At 51.7% G+C, this 22,347-nt stretch overlaps 8 protein-coding genes across 8 annotated transcripts; 3 read left to right on the top strand and 5 right to left on the bottom strand.

Moving 5' to 3' along the window:
* Positions 1 to 72: 72 nt before the first annotated feature.
* Positions 73 to 1,282, bottom strand: BDP55DRAFT_693706 (uncharacterized protein; the record flags this gene model as incomplete). The annotated part of the gene is made up of 3 exons (XM_060577260.1): positions 73 to 959; positions 1,015 to 1,167; positions 1,225 to 1,282. 3 exons carry the CDS (start codon positions 1,280 to 1,282, stop codon positions 73 to 75), a joined length of 1,098 nt encoding a protein of 365 aa, XP_060430039.1.
* A 402-nt stretch (positions 1,283 to 1,684) lies between these two features.
* Positions 1,685 to 3,871, bottom strand: BDP55DRAFT_662964 (uncharacterized protein). The gene has a single exon (XM_060574843.1). It carries the CDS (start codon positions 3,714 to 3,716, stop codon positions 1,851 to 1,853), a length of 1,866 nt encoding a protein of 621 aa, XP_060430038.1. The 5' UTR covers positions 3,717 to 3,871; the 3' UTR covers positions 1,685 to 1,850.
* Positions 3,872 to 4,402: 531 nt separating this feature from the next.
* BDP55DRAFT_551528 (zinc-binding dehydrogenase) lies at positions 4,403 to 5,600 on the bottom strand (the record flags this gene model as incomplete). The annotated part of the gene is made up of 2 exons (XM_060569119.1): positions 4,403 to 5,316; positions 5,387 to 5,600. 2 exons carry the CDS (start codon positions 5,598 to 5,600, stop codon positions 4,403 to 4,405), a joined length of 1,128 nt encoding a protein of 375 aa, XP_060430037.1.
* Positions 5,601 to 8,499: 2,899 nt separating this feature from the next.
* Positions 8,500 to 9,167, top strand: BDP55DRAFT_728373 (uncharacterized protein; the record flags this gene model as incomplete). Its single annotated transcript, XM_060579429.1, has 2 exons — positions 8,500 to 8,700; positions 8,775 to 9,167. The coding sequence occupies 2 exons, from the start codon at positions 8,500 to 8,502 to the stop codon at positions 9,165 to 9,167; spliced, it is 594 nt and encodes a 197-aa protein (XP_060430036.1).
* A 1,150-nt stretch (positions 9,168 to 10,317) lies between these two features.
* On the top strand, positions 10,318 to 12,318 carry BDP55DRAFT_551814 (cytochrome P450; the record flags this gene model as incomplete). The annotated part of the gene is made up of 8 exons (XM_060569143.1): positions 10,318 to 10,584; positions 10,647 to 10,683; positions 10,736 to 10,827; positions 10,885 to 10,969; positions 11,032 to 11,539; positions 11,602 to 11,768; positions 11,823 to 12,220; positions 12,274 to 12,318. The coding sequence occupies 8 exons, from the start codon at positions 10,318 to 10,320 to the stop codon at positions 12,316 to 12,318; spliced, it is 1,599 nt and encodes a 532-aa protein (XP_060430035.1).
* A 522-nt stretch (positions 12,319 to 12,840) lies between these two features.
* BDP55DRAFT_715233 (RTA1 like protein-domain-containing protein) lies at positions 12,841 to 14,326 on the bottom strand (the record flags this gene model as incomplete). Its single annotated transcript, XM_060578298.1, has 2 exons — positions 13,700 to 14,326; positions 12,841 to 13,628 (listed from the first exon to the last, which is right to left on the bottom strand). The coding sequence occupies exons 1-2, from the start codon at positions 13,881 to 13,883 to the stop codon at positions 12,841 to 12,843; spliced, it is 972 nt and encodes a 323-aa protein (XP_060430034.1). The 5' UTR covers positions 13,884 to 14,326.
* Positions 14,327 to 14,973: 647 nt separating this feature from the next.
* On the top strand, positions 14,974 to 17,967 carry BDP55DRAFT_119253 (uncharacterized protein). The gene is made up of 6 exons (XM_060565438.1): positions 14,974 to 15,332; positions 15,400 to 16,129; positions 16,181 to 16,338; positions 16,405 to 16,768; positions 16,827 to 17,177; positions 17,242 to 17,967. Exons 1-6 carry the CDS (start codon positions 15,215 to 15,217, stop codon positions 17,927 to 17,929), a joined length of 2,409 nt encoding a protein of 802 aa, XP_060430033.1. The 5' UTR covers positions 14,974 to 15,214; the 3' UTR covers positions 17,930 to 17,967.
* Positions 17,968 to 18,464: 497 nt separating this feature from the next.
* BDP55DRAFT_728369 (uncharacterized protein) lies at positions 18,465 to 20,258 on the bottom strand (the record flags this gene model as incomplete). Its single annotated transcript, XM_060579428.1, has 1 exon — positions 18,465 to 20,258. The coding sequence occupies one exon, from the start codon at positions 20,256 to 20,258 to the stop codon at positions 18,465 to 18,467; it is 1,794 nt and encodes a 597-aa protein (XP_060430032.1).
* Positions 20,259 to 22,347: the final 2,089 nt, after the last annotated feature.

Here is a 22,347-nt window from a genome sequence, read left to right as displayed (position 1 = left end):
GCCAATTTGTTACATTAATAATACCTGCACTTGTACTTGCAAAGTGCCCTTCATTGCGGCTTCTTCCCGTGCTCAAGCCTCAACAGTGTTCTTGCTCACAACGCCCCTGGCAAATTCTCCGAATGTGATATGCTGCTCCGAGTCAACCTCCTCGCCCAGGTTTGGCTGCGTAAACACTGCCAGAGTGTTCCTTGCCACCCGGCCATTACTCATGGAAGGCCTAACTCCTCTTACGAAGTGTGGCACGGCCTTGAACTTGCCCTTTGTGATCCGTTCGAGTGCCTCGCCTGTCTGGAAAGCAATGCAATCCCTCGGAATCTTCACCTGAACGGTGTCACCTGTCCGAGACTTGATGTAAAGCCCAGCTAGAGGATCAGGGCTCCCTGCCATCTCCTCTAGCGGGGAGACTTTTGTAGCATCTTTTCCGAGTGAGACTGCATCCGATGGCGTCTTATGCTCATCGACGAACATCGCAGATGTCAAAGCTGTCAAGACCGAATGGTCGAGGTGCACGCCGCACCAGTCATCCTCGTTTTCACTTGATCCCTCCTGAGATTGCGGGTAGTAGTGCAGCAGCCTGGCCTTGGTGGTGTTGCTCGTGCTGACAACGTGCTCGACGTATCCCTTGGTGTAACCCTCGATTTCCCGCTCCGCATATTGATCGCATGCTCGTGCAACGAGTACGGCTGTGTCGATCAAAAGCCTGCAGAGGTCTTCCAGACTGCTTTTGAAGCCGGGGAGAACCTCGCTTTCGGGCCAGATGTTTGGTGACAGGTATTCTGGAAAGTTCTCCACTGAGAAATCGGGCGTTGGCTTTGCGGCATCTAGCTCTGGATCGGTGTAGAATGCACAGTTGGCGTAAAAAGAGCCTTTGAACGTGTCTACTTGTCCGTCCTTGAGTTGTTCTTTGCCCAATGACCAGCCTGTTAAATACTTGGCGGCGGGGTTCTCGACCTTGTCTGCGTCACAGGTATCAGTAGCCACATTCTGATAACTCGAACGGGGGTCATTTACCAAGCTCAGCTTTTGGCAAGTTTCCAAGGTACGAGGCATAAGAAAGCGCTTGGCGTCTCAACTCGGGAAACTCAGGTGGAACGTTCTTGACAACCAAGATTCCTAGAGAATCTGGCCCAAAAGCCTCAACGAGTCTCTCAAAAGGCACAATTCCTAGAAAGCACAATCAGCTACAGTGAATGGGTCAGTTTAAGGCTGTTGTTAACATACCGTTTTGCAAGTCGGCCAGCGATACTACAACTGGCTGAGCAATGATTGGCGCGCTCATGATGAGAGTTGTGTGACTATGAAGAATTAGAGAGGTGAGAATGTTTTGCAGCCGAGGGATTCGGGAAGGAAAAAGAAGGGCGGATCTCTCTCGAGTACCTTCCTGGACCGTATCCGGTCTTAAATGTGTGGCTTTCTGACCCTTATTGCGTTACACAATGGAATAGGTTGGACCAACCTTTATGGTGTATCTACGGTCTTGATCGTCTCATTGGGTAATTCTTACGAATCTCAGAAGGTTGGACCGGACTAAGTGGAGTGGAGGTGCCGGGACGTCTCTAGAACCACTTGCCACATTTGGCCTGTCAACGCTCATAGGCTCTGCCCGATTGGCTAATATTTACGAGGCTACCCTATCAAATGAGAGCGTCCGACTTCATTTCAGGAGGAATCGAGCCCATTGGTCGTGACTGGCTGGTATTTACGAATGTCAAATCCTCTCTACTTATACGGACCGAGGTTCTGTTGTTGGGAATACCACTTTTCTTTACGTTGACATGAGATATCAGGTTTGGCACGTTTTTCCTTTCTCATTACGTGATATACAGAAGCCAGGACGCTGTCATATTTCATGAGTCTTCCACAACTACCGGTCCTAGCAAGTGGTCTTTGTCACATCCACTCGCCTTACAGATCTTCGATCGTACATTCGACGTCGGTCGCAACTTCGTCAGAACAGGCTTGCCATCTTGCCCTGGCGCTAGCCTTTGATAGACTTTATGGATCCTCCCTGTTTCTGGCACAGTCACGTCTTTCAACCAAAACCATCTGGATTCCGGAGGAACGAATCCTGCCGCATCGCGACAAGTCTCCTCAAGCAGTAAGGCTCCCAAGATCCCGTCCATATTTGACACCACATCCCAGGCGACCATTGACGGGGGTATCTCATGCAGTGCTTGCAATGCCGTCATGCGGATGTCGTGATTTCTGCAGGCACGCACAACAGTGCACAGCGGTAAAATGAGGCCTTGCCCCAGCAAGACTGACGTTGGGCGGGGTTGTGACACACAGTCGCGATACAATTCAACGCAAAGCATCGTCAGATCTCTGAACTCGTTCTCGAATGCATCGTAAGCCACCTCGGTTGGGTCTAGGCAGCACGTAAGTGTGATGTGGAGAAGAAGCCAGTGGATTTGAGCGATCCGGAGGCCCTTTTTAGTTGCGATGTCCACCCTCGGATTTTCGGCATAATATTGAATGACTGATCTCCATTGTTGTAGTTGCGAAAGAAAGTTTTGCTGGTGAATGGTGAGGTGACGGAGCATGTCCAGAGACACACCCTCTGCAGTGACATCGGTAGAGTTGCCGATAAAGCTTACGGCAAAAGTGAAGAACCTGCCCCATGAAATGAAGAACTTTGAGATCGGCTCGTGTTGAGGATTATGAACTTCAGAACCAGGATCGATTTTGAAAGGGTGAGTGTGATGGCGGCGAGGTTGAAGTGATTGTGACAGCTGGCTCATTGCTGCTATACAAGGGAGCACATGCTCCATATCGTCGAACTCGGAGTCACGGTACTTTGCCTCACCATCAGGATCGCTTTCGAACATTGTGATTGAGTCCCTTAGTGCTCCGAGGCATGAGTTGAGGAGCATTTCGGCCGTCCTTGGTTCACCCTGGAGCAGCTCGTACACAACAAGTAATAAGGTTGTGACAACTACCGTGGTTGGTGATGAGGCTGTGATCAACTCCATACGTTCTCTGAGAGACTTGACTGCTTTGACGTGATGTCGCAGCGCAACCTCACGATGTTCGGTTACAGCGTATCCATCCGAGGCAGGTGGTAACGCTTTCCTCCTAGGCGAGCTTGGTCTCGCATCCTGAGGGGTGGAGCGAATAAGCGCCCCAACAGCTAGGATCGAGTGGTGAATACAGTCATCTTGTAGACCTTCGCCGACGACTAGATAGGACCAGTTGGGACTAGTGTAGTAACCTGCCAGGTTGGTGGAAACCTGATGTCGAAAGTAATCGTAGTATACGCCGTCCTTGTGATAGATCTTTGGTAAGCTTGAAAGAGATCTAGGAATTTGAGGTGACAAGATGATCTCGGATTTGCTGGTACTGCAGACGTCGGCGGCCTCGGCTGAAGCGGACCGAGGAGCGATGAGCTGCGGCGTATTCCGGCGGACCACGTTTTGGTTTGTCCGTTTCCTCCGGCGGTCGATGCGGTCCACGTAGCCCTCGCAGACGACTCCGACCTTCTCACAACGGAAACATGTGGGCTTGCGCTCGTCGCATTTTACATGGCGAGTCTTGCAGGTGGCACAGCCGGTACGCGCCTTCGGTCCACCCGCCCTGCGCCGTTTGGTCTCCTCCGTCGGCGAGGCCCGGTCGCTGGTGTAGACGGACTCGGGCGACGGCGGTGCCTCGAGGGGCTTGGGGAGGATCCAGGGACCGATTTTGGAGGCCAGGTCTGGCCCGAGGAGATTCTCCATTGTTTCTTTTCCTCTTTGCGCTGCTTTGGTTCAGGATTGGCTGACCGGAGGAGAAAGTGGTGCGATTCTTTGGCGCCCATATGAGTAAAAGAAAAGGAGTTCAAGGAGTTTAGAGATGGGCTGCTCAAGCCTTGAGCCGCTTGGGAAGATTGGCCCTGGCCTGGGGGATAAATGCAACGGTGAGTTGGGAAAACCACCGTCTCCACCATGCCCCCCGGATTGCGGGGTTCTCGCATTACAACAAATGCAACATTATTCGCGCGTTTTCTTATCAGAGTCTCGTGTGAATGGTCAGTTGACTGCTCGTAACTTGTTGACCAATCACAAAGTCCTGGTTTGTTCGGGGTCCTCTAGCTTAAACACGAACTGATAAGTCGGGGAATGAGCCGAAAGAACCCCGGCTTGGCTTGGCTTTGTTGGGTGCGCACATGTTTGTTGCTGAAGAAGGTTCTTGGAAGTTAGTTCAACTTGAGGCTCAGATCAGACGTCGGCATTGCGAATTAGCGATGAGGTTCTGAGATCGAGTTGAGATATCCGCAGCCAAGCTTTGTGGACAGATGTGTCATAAAGTAGCGTTAAGAATCCCTACATTAAGGTCCAAAAGTCTCTAATGATTTTGAGTCACTATGGTAATGGCAGTATGAGCTCCATTCACCTCACAGACCCCGGAGCCCACGGACCATGGCTCAAGACCAGGCAATAATCGGCTTGACAACATCGCCGCGCTTCATCGCTTCTACGGCTGATGCAAAATCGCCGTGTTCAAAGACTTTGATCAGTTTCTCAACCGGGAACTTCCCCTCTCTCCACCATTGAACCATCTGAGGGACGTACTCGGCAGTATTCACATGCCCCTGAACAGCTCCAAAATACTGCTTTCCGCTGACCATGAAACTCTGCATGTGAAGTGACAGATGTGACTCTGGCATTCCGGTGCCAACTTGAATGATCTTCCCCATGTACCTCGTTCCTTGAACTTGGGCATCAAGCAGTGGCGGGAACGCGCTGGTGTCGATGCATATGGTTGCACCAAGCCCTTCAGCAGCTTCTTTGATTTTTTCCGTCACCTGGGCCATTTCTAACCCGGTCGTGTTGATGATGTGCGTAGCTCCGAGTGTCTTAGCCAGCTCGAGGCGAGACTCGACTCGATCGATTCCGATGATGGCCTTGCACCCTTGATTCTTTGCTGCAATGACTGCTGCCAAGCCTACGCCTCCCATACCCGCGATAGCGATGCAGTCGTCCGGACCGGCCTTGGCGACGTTGATGACAGTTCCGCTGCCTGTCTGGAGACCGCAGCCAAGCGGTGCGAGTATTCTCAGGTCGTCCCGAGTCAATCCGAGGCCGGCAGCGTTCACAACCGACTTGTCGCTGACAACTGTATGGTGGGCCAAGCTGGACTGGCCAAAGAAGCGTCCGCCTATTCCGTCTGAGAAAACTGATTCTCCCATGAAATTGATCTGAAAGAAGTTGGTGCAGTGGGATGGTGGCCCTGTCTTGCAAACGTGGCACTCTCCGCAGTATGAGAATGACAGGAAGACGGCATCGCCGGGCTTGACCTTTGTCACGCCGTCTCCAACCTTGACCACATATCCAGAACCTTTGATGTAGACATAGTTAGCAAAATGAAACAGAGCAACAATCCACTCGGTCCGCTCAATATTGCTCACCTTCATGTCCTAGAACTCGAGGGTAGTAGACTCCGGGAACCCCCTTGTCGTCAGGCGTGTTACCACAGTGTAAGTCTGTATGGCAGATGCCCGAAGCAACAATCTCAACAAGAACCTCATCTGAGCGAAGATCCCGAAGAGTAACTGGTTCGATGGCCCATTTCCCCTCAGAGAAAGGGCCTCTGGCGACGATAGCTTCTGACTTGAACGACATTGATAGAACCAGATGTCGAAATGGGTTGTTGCAGGGGTCTGGTGGCAAGCCGAATTTACAAAGGCTTATCGGTAGGAGCTTGAAAGCGTCAGAGTGTGTATCGAACTTTCGAAAAACAAGGGTTGCATGAATAGTATTTGTCTCGGAGTGATGGACAGTAGAAGACCGGGGAAGATGGAGGTGCGGGGTTGCATCGTGATGATAAGCGCCTTGCATCAACATCTGCACCCCGACTTCTTAATCAGGCAGTTCCCGCCGCCACCAGATTCGATAACCCTATTAAACCAAACTATTCCCTGAAGGGGGCTTCCATGTTGTATCACGCGCAAAAAGACTGCCAGACTGATGTGTTGAGAGACGCAAGTTGGTCAGAAAACCTTGAAGTGGAAGAACCCGACTGTGATGCAAAATGCAACATGGTGTACACGCCAAGCAAGGCTGTGCGCTTTTCAGATCAACGAAATTCGTGCTCGAATGTGGCGGGTTTCCAGTACACTACAGAACAGGGCGAGGTCAAGCTGAGGAACAACCATGCCTTGCGATGGTCTGAAATTCCTGGTCTGGGTTTCAACTACCCATAGCTAACCTAGTTTATGCTGCCCTCCAGAAGTTGTCCTCTTTGAGCAGTTAGGTTGCAAACCAGTTGGTTCATCATCAAATTCCCAAAACTTCTAATCAATCAGATAGTAACCTCGCTCGAGTACACTATGATGGCAATTAGGCTTCAGTTTGAAGATCCAGAAGCTCGTAGAGTCGCGAGCATAGATCTGGATCAGGGCATAGAAACACACGTCGTCTTGACTTGCTGCTACAACTTTTGCACAGTGGTACGAGTTCCTCCGGGTGCGTTGTTGCCAATTCTGACTTAATGTTTTGTTGATGTTCTCTACAGAACACCGCGCGGGATATCGGCTTAGAGTGCTTACTTGAGCTTCGCTACATGTGATAGTTACAGTTGGTCACTTCGGCCTTGCTCTAAAGAGTGCGCGACGACTTGGCTGACTTATTCGATATCATATTTTGTTAGGATTGGCCAAGAGTTAATGTTCTGGAAGGCATCTCTGACATACTGAGCTAGATGATCGAGGCTCAAGTCCGCATAATCAGCAGCCTCCGGGATATAACTTGTAACAAGACGGCCAAGCATGAGTTTTGGAAAGTCTAAGATAAGTCTTGAGGGCTGCGGACGAAAGAAGAGTATTGTCACTTTTCCTCAGAAACTGGGCCCGCGTAGTTGAATAGTTACGCTAACAAGATTTTGGGAAGCAAAACTTGGAGTCAGGCCTTGTCATAAATGAAAATTCTTAACCCACAAGATATTGATTGATCATCGAACCATCATTGAGTTTCACGCCCACTCATCATCGACTCATCTTCGTAAGACGGAGATTAATGGCGACCTTATTGATGCCGTTGCTTCAGCGATATCGACGCCGACGATGTATTAACGCATGACGAGTAAAACAATTGCTTCCAAAAACATCATATCTTTGCCCGTCCGCGTAATCTTGAACCAAGCCTATCGATACATCCTGCTTGGTTGTGCATCTTTAGGCGTTGCAAGTCTTGTGACACGTAAGTGGAACAAGGGAAACAGAAACTCGTTGTCGTCTGAGCCCATTTGCGGTGATCACGAATTTTGTTCTCGCTGAATACTTGCCTTGATTGATCAATTGCTTCGGCTGGATGCTCCAACAGACGCGTACGCGGGCCGTCGAAGTCAGGCTCCTCGGTCAATATTAGTTTCCGCAAGGACTCTCATTATGATTCATTATGGTAGCGAATGATAAGTCGAGAGAAACTTATGGCTATGTCTTGCCTGCACGTCGTATGGATTGCCCTGTAAAATGCAAGGAAACTGCGCATGGGGATCATCCCATAGGGTCAGACACGCTCCCTGACACTCTGAGCGTCACTTAAGTTTATTGCCCCCGAAAATGGCAGTCCATTCGCCGTCTGAAAGTTTCAAGGTGAACCTCGTTTGTCTGACATGCAGTTGCGTCCTTAATGCTCAGTAAGCTTGTTCAATAGTCATCAATTATCGATGCAGTCAGGATCCCTCCTTGTGCAACTCGGATTTTAGGTGTCTTCCCTTCCGGCATGCTCAAGCACCACAGGACCAACAGGATCCCGAAGTTCCTGATCGACAGTATGCAGAATGACGACAGAGGCGAAGTGGCTGCCTGTCTTTGAGTGTGGCTCATGCGAGAAGGGAAAGGTGGCTCATCAGATCAGCAACGCTAATTAAGGGGCTGATGTCTTTGCTTTTCTCTCTGTTTGGAGTCAAATATCACGTTGGTCCCAGCATAGCTATTGGCGCGACATCTTGCCGGCATTACCTCGTGCTCCAGGACGGCCAGGCAGCATGGTCACATCGTTCGGCATTCAGCATTTCGTCGTCATAGTTTTGTCTTGACAACGTTTTGTTTTGCATGCGATGATTCAAATCAAAATCGCACTGGCTGGCGTGGCGGGTAACGGCATTTAGCGCCATCCGCTTGCGCGGGGGCAACGCTTCAATCTTGCTTTAGCGGCATCAACCCCTTCCCTCAGCCTAGGAGTTCCATCCCCTCCCGAATTTTCCCGTCCTTTCATAGGCTATGTAGCAAGGCAGGAACGCGCCGTTGCATCTTTAGCTCCGGCTTTGGAACACCGAAGTTCCTTCGCTTGTGAGAATGGATCTTCTCAAGAGAATGGCATCCGGAATGAGGCCGTTCGATGCCTAGAATCTTTCCAGGGGCAGTTTGCTATATAGCCTTGGTAATTCTGTCGATGTAGGGGTCAGCAACTACACCTCATCGGTCGCCTATTGATCGCCTAGTGTCAAGTTATTGTATATAATCTCTTGGAGATGTCGTCACTCGCTAAATTCATCGCGGCGGCCGCCGTTGGCATCGCCATGGCTCCAATTGTCTCAGCCGCCGGGAACGTCACAGTCAAGGAGCTCACCGGTGGCTGCTCCGTGTATCCGGATTACGACGTCTCCGCCGGCCAAGCGGGGCCGTGGTCGATGCAAGTAAAGGATACCGACGGCGTTATCGACGACCACGGCCTGACCGCCATTTACTCTCGCGGCTCGACTGGCATCCGATGGGGATACGTAAGTTTACATCCGGGCGCCACCACCCGATTGGCCAGGGGTTTGAATTCACGTCACTAACCATCTTCATCCAGATGGCTGCGCTTGACAAGGCCGCCGTGGCTCAGATTCCGCTCCAGTGTGTCGACGGCCAAGGCATTCAGGCCCGGGTACCCACTGGTGTCTCGGGCTACACCTGGGAGAACCTCGTGGCCGCAGAAATTCCGTACGACGCTCTACTCATGTACTTCGTCAACGGTACCGAAATCAAGCCGTACTCGCATTACACACTCAACGGCACGCAGATCGACGGAGTCTTCCTGGGCTCCGAGGGCTACACGACATGGGGTTTCAAGAAGGAGACGACTTCCGACCAGGGAACTGTCTGGGAGGCCAGGTTGTTGGGCGCCAATAGTGAGGATCCTTCGACTGGCAAACCGCTGTTCGATGGGGAGATTACTGGCTTCCTCAAAGTTTATGGCTCTTGAACTCTCCGCCTAGCTCACCCGGTGGGAGATGTCACCACATCGAGATAAGCAGTTCGGTGAGGGAGGTCATCCGACTTGTTGATATTCCTGCGAAAGGGCCGAACACACCAACTATTCCCTCTTGGCTGTACTAGGTCTCAAGAGTTGTTGTTTCTTCTTTTTCTTCTACCACGTTGTCACGTTCATTCTTCCATCCAATGATATGCCGCTTGGACCGCGATTGAGAGTCAAGATGCCACAAATAGAAGGTTTCGAAACATTACAGATTGGCCGGACTTGGACCGCATGACAATTGAGGGCGTCTTCAATTCTCCAGTGAAAGAGAAACCTAGAAAGACTGGAAATTTATCTGTACAATGTGCCAAATCATGCCGAGAGCAGTCTTGCTTTTTGACGTAGGTTCCCGATATGGAACCATCTTATTCTGCCCGATAGAACGAGTCGACGAAGTGTAACTTGAGTAGCCCTTCCTAAACCTCTAGAGACGCATCGATGCGACCAGACTAATAAGCGACGTCGCGTCCCACTACGTCGCACAGATCGTTTGGTATCCTCCTGATGATCAGACTCGCGAATACGAAACCGGTAACGTCGTTTTGCTCTCGTTTACACGGGAACCTCACTCGATGAACCTTGGTTCGGACTTTTTCGTCAGTCCGCTTGGCCCAAGCCCTTCACACTGTCTCGCCCCTCACCCCGCGTTTTTGTTACCTCTGACCCTTTGTCCCGCGGCAGCGCTAATGCATGCCCATCAGATCGAATCCTTCTTCGTCCCGTTGATCGGCGCAGGGGGTGGTGGTTGGCGGAGAAGACAAGATGCGAGCCATGCTCACAGCCCACCATCTTTCCCTCTTTCCCCCGGCCGGTAGTTGGGCGGTTCCACCCGGTTTCGCAATCCGCGGGCGAGTTTCACGCCGGCCACTTACTAGTTTATGCTCGTAGTTCGTCTCCCGTCGGCTGTGTTGGTGGCATTCGTCACGGTGGTGGCGGGGTCCCCAGGACGTACTCGATGGTTGCTGTCAAGCTTGCAGCTAAGCGGACGTGGTGGAGGGTACAGAGGAATTATATTACACCCTTATGTCCCATCTCTTTCCTGAGTCTAAACTTCTTGTCCGAGCACATCATCATCGCAACCTGTCAACCACCCAAGATGTCGATGTCGATGCTTCCCAACATGAACGCCACAGCCGGTGCTGCCGTAGACGGCGCACTGTTTATCGAAGTGGCTCAAAGATGGCCTGTCGCTGCCACCGCTGTATTTGCATGTGCTGTCGGACTTTTGCTCCAGACAATCCTGAAGAGCGACCCATGGGCAGATATCCCCATGGTGGGAACAGAGTTTGGAGGATCCGAGGCCCGACGAAAGCAGTTCATGAATGGCGAGGCTAGGAATCTATACCTTAATGGATACAGGAAGGTAGGGCCGATACCAATACGTTGTGACAGGCAAAATAGATGGTTAACAAGACATACCCACAGTTCAAAGAGAGAGCTTTCCGCATCACAACGGCAAGGAGTAAGCTACAGGTTATTGAGGAGAAAGATCGTCAGTGCTAAGTCACCCACAGAATCGCCAAACATTGTTGTCGCCCCGAAATTTATGAACGAGCTGAAGAAGCTTCCCGATGACGTCTTAAGCTTCAACCGGGCTATCGAAGAGGTCAGTTTGGAGCCATCATCGTGAGAGGAAAAGCCTGGGCTAATGGATCGTTACTAGTCAATGCACGCCAAGTACACAGGTGTAGACACCGATATCGATTTGCTTCCCCATACCGTCAAGACTGCGTTGACACCAGCTTTGGGTACGTCATACCTGTGTGACGCATTTTTTCCAGCCCCCCTAGTAACCGTGGAGACTGTCCAGTCCGATTGAACCCGATTATCGCCGACGAAGTTGTCGAAGCTCTGCGAACAGAGCTCCCCCAATCATGCGACTGGACCGAGGTCAAGATCATGGACAAGATGATGCGCGTCATCGCCATGGCATCCGGGCGCGTCTTCATCGGACCAGAGCTCTGTCGAAACGAGGAATACCTCGACGCTGCGATCAACTACACCCTCGATCTGATGAAGGCCGTTCGAAAGGTTGCTGATATTGCTCCATGGCTGCGCCCCTTCTTGGCGGCGAGGACCCCCGAGGTCAAGAAGGTCCACTACCGAATCGAGGAGGCCGACAAGTTCCTGAGACCCGTAGTAACAGCAAGGAAGGAGGCCGAGAAGAGCCCTGACTACCAGAAGCCAGATGATATGCTCCAATGGATCATGGAGTCGCAGAAGAAGTTTGGCGAGAAGAACGACAGAGAGCTTGCAAGGTATCAATTGGGAATCAGCTTCGCTGCTATCCACACTACGACTGTTACCACGACCAACGCGTAAGTATCTGGACACTGCGAGTAGTAATGGTACTGAGATGATGCTGACTCAATGGGTCAAGTCTCTACACACTAGCTGCTATGCCTGAATTGCTTCCCATGCTTCGGGATGACATTCAGCAAGCGTTGGCCGGGAGCAACGGGGTCTTCACGAGCGGCGCCATGCAGAACATGAAGAAGCTAGACAGCTTTCTCAAAGAGACCATGAGATACTACGCGCTTGGTCCCAGTAAGTGTACAGCCGAACCCCGTCAGCCTGTTTAACTCACTCATCACCGTACAGCATCATTCCAGCGCAAGGTCCTCAAGACATTCACCCTATCAAACGGTCAGGTTATTCCCGCCGGATCCGTAGTCGAATTGCCCGTGATCGGCATCAACAACGACGACGAGATCTTCCCCGACTCCGAGAAGTTCGACGCCCTGAGATTCTACAAGCTGCGTCAAGCCAAGACGGAACAGGACACCGGCTCAAAACAGGCCGAGGTTGTGGCAAACGCCCAGTTCGTCAGTGTGGGACAGACCAGCTTGACCTTTGGATACGGTCGTCATGCATGCCCGGGTCGCTTCTTCGCTGTAAATGAGATCAAGATGATCATGGCGACAACGCTGGCCAACTACGATATCAAGAACATTGGAGACAGCACGGAACGATACAAAAACTTGGAATTTGGCGCAATCGTAAGTGAATCCAGTTTGATCGTGAGAAGGTCCGGGTTGCTAACAATTGTCAGACTCAACCGGATCCCGACAGGAAGGTCTTGCTGAGGAAGCTTTAGTGGCCACCAGGGAAGGTCATCATAGTCAATGACATACTTTAGCAGTGTAGGGTAGTATATGTGCATCGTACCACATGATAATTGAAGTATTTGGATGCTACCTGGAAGCTAAATCGATACATGCACAGACGGACTACTCGACTGACTGCGTAAGATAAACGAAGGCATGAAAGACTTATGAACTTGTCTTATAGCTTCTTAGTACACGATGCAAGGCCAAAATTTATCTTTATCCATTTACGCCAAGGCATGAAGTATTCCTTCTTTACCAAGTCCCAAACTTGAGTAGATCTAATCCTACATGCTTCGTAAGTCTATCAAGGCTTCATCGCCAAAGAACAAAGAGAAAAGAAACCCATCAAGGGCAAATCGCAAACATAAAAAATTGACTGCAATCAATTGACAGGATCGTAAGCCCACTCCCTCCAATTCTCTTCGCTCGGTTTTCTTGCCCCCGCTGGTGCAACTGGAAGCTCTACTCTTGCCTCTCGGGTCTCCTCAACGCCGCCGTGTTGACTTCCTTCACCTACGAAACCCCTGCTGACCAGCTGCTCCTTGGTAAGGCTCGTAGCGTGGGTCCTGGTATTGCTGTTGTTGCGGTTTCGGGTATTGTCCGCTCTCCATCAGGTATCCTTCGTTGAGCACCTCTGAGCTAGAGACTTGCTTCAAGCCGGTAGCCTGGGCGTTGATAACACGACTTGGGTGGAACCAATTGAAGGCCATAGACGTGATGCCCATCAGTGTCGCATCAAAGATGTAGATGTACATCTCCTTGGCCTGGAGCTCGCTGTCCTTGCCTCCTATGTATTCGGCAACACGGAAAAGCGATCGGACCATGATGAAGAAACTGGTGGCGTAAAGAACGTAGAGAAGACCCTTCCACGGTGTCTGAACCGTATGAGACTTGGATGTAGGGTTGCGAGAGAGACGAATATGGAAGACGAGTGTGACGACGATGAAGAAACCAAAAAAGAGGATCTGGATCCCGAGACCACCGACAATGATGTTCTCGCCCAGCTTGACATTATCGCTGTTCTTGGCTGTTGCCAACATGCCACCACCCCCACTCTGTGCGAAGAAAGACAGCACATCTCCTAGCACAAAGACCTTGGTCAACCACTTGGGTCTAATCAAGGAGTATTCCCCGGCATCGAGAAGGTTAATTAGACGACCGAGAACCATGTAAATCGACGCGGCGAATAGTGCAGGGCCGAGGAGGAGGAGAATCGACTGGATGATGTAGGGGTTCTTGGTATAATCGGGTGCTTCTGATGCGGACATGGCTCGGCCAACGTAACCAACTGCTTCGACTAGGGAAATGTTAGTCGAGTCATGCTTGGAGACGGGAAACGGGTTGGACTTGGAGTCTTGGACAACTTACATATGCACCCAATCACGAAGGGAATGAAATACCACGTCTTGCGTCGACATAATTGCCAGATGTGCAGCATACCGGAAACTCCAAACACAATAATAAAGACAGTTGCCGCTACTATAGACGGCTCATAGTGGTAGAAAACGAAGCCGGTGGAAGCAGTTTCGGTGGTGGTGCTGTTGTCCGCCATCGTGACGAACTGAATGCCCCCTTGGCGCAATTAGGTAGCAACTTTGGCTTTGAATTGAGTTTGGGCGGGCCGAACAGTTTAGCTTCAGTTATTCGAATGCTTAAATCTCTAGGCGATAAAGACCGTGTTCCGTATGTTCGTGTAAAGATTGTGGGCGGGTGGTGTGATAGCTTGTTGATTGACTTCTACCATCATTCCCAATCGGTCCAAAGACCTCGATATAAGTAAGTCCTTACGTTCATCTCTAAAGTCTCCCCCTTTACCCCTTTGCGTTTGCATACGAGTGTTGTTGTGATGCAAATCAGCCTTGACACGAAGAGGCCCCTGGCGCTAGGCAAACTGAGCCTCTGAGGGATGGCATTTGCAGATTTTCAGATTGTACGCGGAGCATTAGTAGGGCTGAGCCACGTTGGTCAAGCAGTTTGCGGCACTCTCCGTACGCGTATGATCTGAGTCTAGCCATTGGTCAGAGGGCGAAGCCATCAGGCCCGGGAAACGGTGCCTAATCCGGCGAAATGCGCAAAGTCTTTGCAGCAGTGGGGAGAGACCCAAGTTTAGAGCTCCGAACTAAGGTGACTAGCGACAAACGATCTATCCGCGCATTCTGTGTTGGTCGTATACGCGTATTCGTCACTTTTGATGCAGAGAATGCGACAACCCGCGGGTTGAGAATGAACCAATTAAAAGTTTGAAGCAGTATCCACTTGTTTGATAATTAAGCATTGACGGGCGCCCCATCACGGATCGAGACAACAAGCCCACACCCCTCAGTTATTTATGGCCTTGATGCAACGGGAACATGCCGAACCCGCGGCTCTTCGCAACTAGATATGCCCGAAGGAGCTTAAAGATCTTTAGAAACACAATCTTTTACGTGGATTCGCACTTTCACGCGTTGTGGCGCGGCTCAAACTAGGTACCGGGCTCACAAAGTCTAGTCTCTTTAGCGCTCCCGTTCGAGGCTTCGCCCTACGGAATACCCGAGTCAGGTACGAGATATGCGACTGAGTCTACAGACCCACGGAAGGGTGATGTGGCGGCGTATGATGTAAGTAGTGAGCGGTAGGTGAATATTTGATAAAATGTTTGATTGCCTGGCTGAAATGCCCCGAGACCCCTCCCTGATATGTGATTTCACCTTCTTCTTGTGACTGTCCTCGAATCATACTGTGCTATTGCCCCTTCTCTTCTTGATTGATTCAGCGATTCACCGATATTTTCTCTTTCGATACCGATTGTCAATTCTCTACTCCAGCTACGTTTACAAGACGGTGGTAACTTCACCCTTTACAACTGCAAAGTCGAACTTCGTCCCACTCCGAGAGTGCAAGATGTCGAAGCGAAACACAATCAGGATGATGGAGGACGATCCTGTTCCTCAAGACTACCTTCCATCCTACGAGTCGGCGATCAGCGAAGGACTCCAGCAACATAGCGAAAGTGTCGGAAGTAGGAAACCCACCAACCCATCAAGCAAACCTTTTGATTGCATCCTAACCAACAAAAATCACATCAGCGGACGGCAGAATCAACGTAAACCTTGACTCGCGACTGGCAACAACCCTCGCCCGCTTCGTCCCCGACTTCAAAGACCCAGCCCACCTTGCACAAGCAGCAGCCGCTGAGGGGCCCCCACCAGAATACTTCGAAGCAGCGGAGCGTTTCGCCGAAAAGAAGACGTTTCCCGTCAAACTCAACATCGTGATCCAAGTCGTGGGAAGTCGTGGCGATGTCCAGCCCTTCATCGCGCTCGGAAACGAACTTCAAACTTACGGCCATAGAGTACGCCTAGCAACACACGACGTCTTTGACGATTTCGTCCGTAAATCCGGCCTCGAGTTCTACCCCATCGGCGGTGACCCCTCAGAACTGATGGCTTACATGGTCAAGAACCCCGGTTTGATCCCGAGCCTGAAGAGCTTGAAAGGCGGCGACATCCAGAAGAAGCGCAAGATGGTCAAGGAAATGCTGGAAGGGTGCTGGAGGTCGTGTATTGAGCCCGATGACCAGACTGGAACACCGTTTGTGGCGGATGCAATCATTGCTAACCCGCCGAGCTTCGCACACGTCCACTGCGCCCAAGCTCTGGGTGTGCCGCTACATCTCATGTTTACCATGCCTTGGAGCAGCACGAGAGCGTTCCCGCATCCCCTGGCAAATCTCAAGTTTGGAGACAAGGGAGTTGTTGACCAGATGACGGCGAACTTTGTGTCCTACAGTGTTGTCGAGTGGTTGACATGGCAAGGGTAAGCAATTGTACCAGCCGTCGTTGATGTCTTGTGCTAACGATTTTCCAGACTCGGAGATGTTATCAACGATTGGAGGCGGACGATCGATCTCGAAGAGGTGCCGTTCTCCGAGGGCCCGGTCCTCGCAGAGTCGCAAAAGATCCCATTCACCTACTGCTGGTCCCCATCACTTGTCCCGAAGCCAATTGACTGGCCTGCTTACATCGGTAAGATTAGTCTGATTCACCCATTGCGCAAGATGACTTTGTGGCAGGGACTGATCTGTGACACAGATGTTTGCGGCTTCTTCTTCCGCGAACCGCCCCAGTACGAGCCGCCCACAGAGCTTGCGAACTTCCTCAAGAATGGTCCGACTCCCATCTATATCGGCTTCGGGAGTATCGTCATCGACAACCCCGACGAAATGACAAAGATCCTCGTCGAAGCTGTACGCGCAACGGGCGTTCGGGCCATCATATCAAAAGGATGGAGTAACCTTGGAGGCATCGACGCAGATGACATCCTGTTCCTGGGAGACTGTCCACACGAGTGGCTGTTTGCCAATGTTGCGGCGGTCTTCCACCATGGTGGTGCGGGAACCACCGCCTGTGGCCTGTCGAACGGAAGGCCAACCACAATCGTCCCTTTCTTTGGAGAGTAAGTGCTATAGAGTGGTACGAGAGGCTCTACACAGGTCGAAGCTAATAACTACCAGTCAACCATTCTGGGGAGACATGGTTGCTATCGCAGGTGCCGGGCCAAAGCCCATTCCACACAAGCAGCTCAATGCGCAGAACTTGGCAGATGCGATCCGATTTTGCTTGACGCCGGAAGCCGCAGCTGCAGCTGGCGAGCTTGCAGCGAAGATGAAGACGGAGAGTGGTGTGGCCACGGCGGCCAAGTCGTTCCACGCCAACTTACCCCTGAATATGCTTCAGTGCGATATTTTCCCCAACCAGCCCGCAGTGTGGGAGTTCAAGAGAGGCAAGAAGCACGTGAAGCTGTCAAAGCAAGCTGCGGGCATTCTTCTTGACCACCTCAAGATTGGCCAGAAGAACATGTCACTGTGAGTATCTGCAAATTCTGCTCCTCTGAGTTGAATGTATACTAACGACACTTTCGCTTTCAAGACACGAAACAAAAACGTACATCATCGAGAACCGCCGGTGGGATCCCTTCACAGGCACAGCCTCATCCTTGATGGGAGTGGGATACGGGATGGTCAAGGGCGCCACTGACATCGTTGTCAAGCCCGTCCAAGTCTACAACCAGCGATCCAAATTAAAGGCTGCAGAGATGGAAGATATTGAGAGGAGAAGTGCCAGAAGTATGTCAAGCCTAGACGTCCAGACGCCACCCCGATCACCGAGTCTTGCGCCTCCACAATCCGACGCTCTCGACCGGCCCCGAAGCGCCGGCCGAGGCTGCGGAAGCACAACGGGCGCGGTATTCAAGGCATCAGCCTCCGGCGTTGGTACCTTCTTCAAGTCATACGGCAAATTCTATCTCGAAGTACCATTGGCCGTCACGGAAGGTCTTCGCGAGGCACCTAAACTCTACGGCGCGAAGGTGGAGAACCGCGCTGCCATCACTGATTGGAAGTCTGGCGCAATGGTCGGCGGCAAGAACTTTGTTACTGGACTCGGGGGAGGTTTCGCCGATTTGTTTTATCAACCGTACAAGGGCGGGCGTGATGGAGGTGCTGCGGGCGCAGCGTTGGGCGTCGGCAAGGGAGTCATGAACATGGCGACAAAGACAGCATCCGGTAAGTCTGGTGATTTGCGATATTTGTTCCTGCCAGTGGACCCATGGTGCTAACACTTTTCGACACAGCTACTCTCGGAATCGTCACGTACCCCACCCAGGGCATCTACCAAAGCATTCGAACAGCAGTCAAGTCCAAGACTCGACAGAGTATTGCTGCTGCGAGACAAGTCGAGGGCGAATACCTCGCCCGCAACATTGAGGTCGATATCCACCAGACACTACAGAGATTTGATGAGATTTGCGTCGCCAGTGAGAAGGAGAAGAAGGGCAAGGAACGTGAAGGAGGAAACTTTTTCGATTTTGGACGGAAGGGAAAGGACAAAGATACCCATGCGACTTTTTAGATAGAGAATAGAGACTGATCGACGATTTCAAAGGCATAGATATGGAGTGAGAGGTATTAAGTGGTCTATTCAAGGCCGGCTGACCGGGTATCAAACTTCGCCAGCACCATAGCTACCATCTAGTATTTAGATTACATGTAAGAAAGTTATACGCACACATTATTCTAGATTCCTTCTTTCCCAGGACCCGCATCCACAATTTTCATTGCCCTTCATCTTTCATTCTTCGCTAGCGACTTCGATTATCTCCTAGCCATGAACCTCATCTTCATGGGGTGTGCAGGTTCTGCCGCGGGCTCAGCTGGGGGGTTGATTGGTGTGAATCCGATGGAAGGGATCTGATGAGCAGGGGGCGCGGCCTCAGCGGGAGGCGCTACGTGAGCTGGGGGAGCAATTGCCGGGGCCTCGTGAATGGGAGGGGCTGCAGCAGGTGTGTGGACTGGGGCAGCCTCTACGGGAGGTGTGTGTACCGGCATGACCTCAGTTGGAGGCGTATGAACAGGCATAGCTTCGGCGGGCGGCGCTTGATGAGCTGGGGGCGCTACTGGTGCAGGGTGCTCGACCGGCGGAGGAGTATGGACTGGAGGGGCCATGGTGTGGGCCGGAGGGGGAGCTTCGTGAACTGGTGGTGCGACCGGTGCCGCTGAGGGATGAACTGCCGGAGGTGGAGACGGCTGATGGCCCAAGACTGGCGCTGCGATTGTTGTTGCGCAGTGGCTGACCGTCTGGGTGACGTGAACCGTTTGGTGGATGACTTGGGGAGGTTGCGTTACGTGTACGGTCTGCGCAGGCTGAGGAACATGAATCGTCTCTTTGATGGTGTGAGGAGGCTGCGTAACGTGGACTGTTTCCTTGATAACGTGGGGAGGTAAGGTGACATGAACTGTTTCCTTGACCACCTGAGGAGGAAGGGTAACGTGTATTGTTTCCTTGACGACTTGAGGCGGCGCTGTTTGATGGATTACCTGGGGAGGCAAGGTTACATGAACCATCTCCTTGACTGGAGGTAAAGTGACGTGAATAGTCTCCTTGACTATTTGAGGCGGCAGAGGCGGAAGAGTCTCCCTGATTACCTGAGGAGGCTGCGTGATATGAACAGTCTCCTTGACAACTTGGGGAGGCAGGGTCTCTTTAATGATTTGAGGAGGCAAGGTGACGTGTACTGTCTCCCTGACTGGAGGCAGGGTGACATGAATGGTTTCCTTGACAATCTGAGGAGGCAGAGTCTCCTTGATGATTTGAGGCGGTTGAGTGACGTGTATCGTCTCCTTGATAACTTGCGGAGGCTGAGTGACGTGGATCGTTTGAGGAGGCAATGGAGGCAAGGTAACGTGTACAGTCTCCTTGATGACTTGAGGAGGCTGCGTGACATGGACAGTCTCTTTAATCACCTGGGGAGGCTGGGTGACGTGAATTGTCTGAGGAGGCAGAGGGGGTAAGGTAACGTGTACGGTCTCCTTGACGATTTGAGGAGGCTGGGTGAGATGTATCGTCTCTCTAATGACTTGAAGCGGTTGAGTGACATGGATTGTCTCTTTAATCACTTGAGGAGGTTGAGTGACGTGGACCGTCTGGGGAGGTAGAGTGACGTGTATCGTCTCCTTGACCACCTGAGGAGGGAGAGTCTGGACCTCCTTCTTCGTTTCGGTGATATGAATCGTTTCTTTGACCACATGCGGGGGCAGAGTGACGTGTATCGTCTCCTTGATAACTTGAGGAGGCTGAGTGATGTGTACAGTCTCTTTGATTGTCGTCGGAACATGAACGGTGACGTGTACTGGAATCTTCTCGTGGACTGTCTCGACCTGGTGTATCGTCGTCGGAACGGGAACGTGGACTGTTTTTACTTCCCCCGGCAGCGTGACGTGTACCGTCTTGTGAATTGTCGTAGGAACATGAACAGTCTCGTGGACAGTGTGTACAATCGTCTCGGTCTTGGGCTCGCATTGCTGCTGGGCTGGAGGGGCTGCCGGAGGATTGGCGGCTGCCAGAGTCGACAGGGCGAGCCATGAGATGACTCCGTATCGTGTGAGCATCGTGTCTTTGTCGAGTAGTAAGGACTGGTTGAATAGGACTTTGGGTGATTGTCGGTATGATGTAAAGAAAGAAAGTCACAAGAAGGAATAAAGGAACGTAAGAGGTCTGAACGGAGTCGAGATACCGGTCTCTGAATGAAATGAATTGAAGTAAACAAATTGTAGCCAAGTGATGGCCACTGAGAAACGAATGAAGACGGGCGCGCGGGTGAATGGAAGAGGTGGTGACAGTCCTGCTGATCACTGCAGACCAAGACAAGAAGGGGGGAAAGTCATTATATCAGGAGGGGTCTGGTTCATCGTCGCCTTGGCTGATGAACATGGCCCGCCGCCCGCAGTATCCGGTGCACGGAATCTCGGATGCACGGGTTGTTGTGATGGCACGTCTTTCCGGATCTAGGTCAGGTCTAGGCATGGGCGTGTTGGAGCTTGGTGTGAAGGAGGCTCGCGAGGTATCGTCATTCGTGGAGTGCTTTGACGAGGGTCCCAGGCGAGTGTGTTAGAGACGTCGTGATTTTCGATGTTGTCCCTGGTGATGCTGAAGTCGGACAGGTTGCGGTGAGCGTGTAAGTCGAGTTGGTACAAGTCAAACTAACAAGTCAGCTGCAGATGTCTTACCAGCCAAGATGGGATCAAATGTCGCACTGCCATCTGAAGAGTGATGGGACGGATCCGTAAGAAGGGATGAAAACTAGGGACGCTCTGTTTTAGGTTTGCGGCTCTCGCAGGGGAGTATAGCCAGGGCTGAATCTGACGAACAAGTGAGGTTCAAGAACATCCGGGCACAGGCACTCGCGAGGCTTGGCCCGGATGCACGGGAGGCTTGGTATGCTTGGGAGTACCGGGGGTAGCTTTCGTAGCCATTGTCAACCCCTTAAGATCAGAAGTTCTTGCTCGGAATCATATCCTGCCGTTAGTGGACACGAAATCTCCTAGTTCTCATCATGGCTGAGCTGAAAAGATGAAACCCAGTATCGTCGGATGATTGTGGCTCTGCAGAAGGCGTCCAAGGCAGTAGCTGTTGTGATGGCAAGGCGATCACGACAACCATTCTTTCCAAGAATGTCACGGCAGTAAAGTGATGTTGGCCAAGGTCGTTGGCGCTTATGCCATGAAGGAGACATTGACTATCGGGCAGCGAAAGTTGATAAACCCCGTGGTTCACCGCACAACTTTCTTCTTTCTTTGCACTTCTGAAGAGTGAAGTTTGGTATTGCATGAAGCCATACGGGAATGTTTTCTTCTCCACAGACATCCACCCCCACGAACGGAACCTGACACACGTCAGCAGCCACTGCTGTTACCCTCAGGCTTTCCGAGGACGAGACGAACGTGGGTGGTGGCGTTCAGGGATGATCGGGAGCATGGCCCATTGCATTGTAACGCTGGGAAAACTCAACAAGCTTGCGAGTTCCAAGCTCCTAGTGCGTGTGAGGGCCTAGTTGGATTCTCCAGGTTAGGTCATCCGAAACCCCCGCCAAGATTAAGCCCCTGTAAGAGCCACAGTGGGAGATCGCGGGCAGACGTAAAAATTGGGCTGTGCGAAACAAAATCAGGTGAGATTCCACTTGGATGCCTGCTTGATGGACCAAGCCAGGGCAACATAATGATGCTCTGGGATGGTTCCGAAGTTTCGAAAGACTGGCAAGGGGAGGCCGTCGTGGTGGTTAGCAGTTAAGAGAGGTTAGGTTGGAGAAATTGGAGGTGGCAGAGGCAGAGTTTGAGTTAAGCATTAAGGTTATTTTGTTAGTGACCTCATCTGGGGCCCGTCCGCCCCCCTAGAACGGAACCCCAGCTGCTGGTCGGCTTCGTGGTGACCCGGGCCCCTTGCGAAGGCCAGACAGGGGCCGAGTCTACGGGAAACGGGCCTCTTTGCGCGGCCATACGCTATCGTTGACATACCGAAATCAGTGAGTACGACGGTGCTCCTGTTTTCCCAATGCGAATACCATTATATCATAAAAACCTGGTGAGCCCCTCGCCGCCTTTCGAAACTGGCTTACTCCTGCGCTTCAGATGTACGAGTCAGACGCCCGCAACCGTGGGGAAAGCTGCCATAACTGTCAAGTTGATCTGGACAATGGAGGTT

Source organism: Colletotrichum godetiae (assembly GCF_030913485.1).
Source record: "Colletotrichum godetiae strain CBS 193.32 chromosome Unknown BDP55scaffold_19, whole genome shotgun sequence".
Classification (NCBI taxonomy): domain Eukaryota; kingdom Fungi; phylum Ascomycota; class Sordariomycetes; order Glomerellales; family Glomerellaceae; genus Colletotrichum; species Colletotrichum godetiae.
Note: the sequence above shows the minus strand (reverse complement) of the source record. Positions and strands in the feature narration are given on the sequence as shown.

What these genes read in the sequence shown, in the direction of transcription:
- BDP55DRAFT_119253 (XM_060565438.1), top strand. Translation starts at nt 15,215, where the DNA reads ATGTCGAAGCGAAACACAATCAGGATGATGGAGGACGATCCTGTTCCT. An exon ending in GAGTGGTTGACATGGCAAGG is followed by an intron (nt 16,130 to 16,180) that starts GTAAGCAATTGT and finishes ACGATTTTCCAG; the next exon opens with ACTCGGAGATGTTATCAACG. An exon ending in GGCCAGAAGAACATGTCACT is followed by an intron (nt 17,178 to 17,241) that starts GTGAGTATCTGC and finishes TTCGCTTTCAAG; the next exon opens with ACACGAAACAAAAACGTACA.
- BDP55DRAFT_662964 (XM_060574843.1), bottom strand. Translation starts at nt 3,716, where the DNA reads ATGGAGAATCTCCTCGGGCCAGACCTGGCCTCCAAAATCGGTCCCTGG.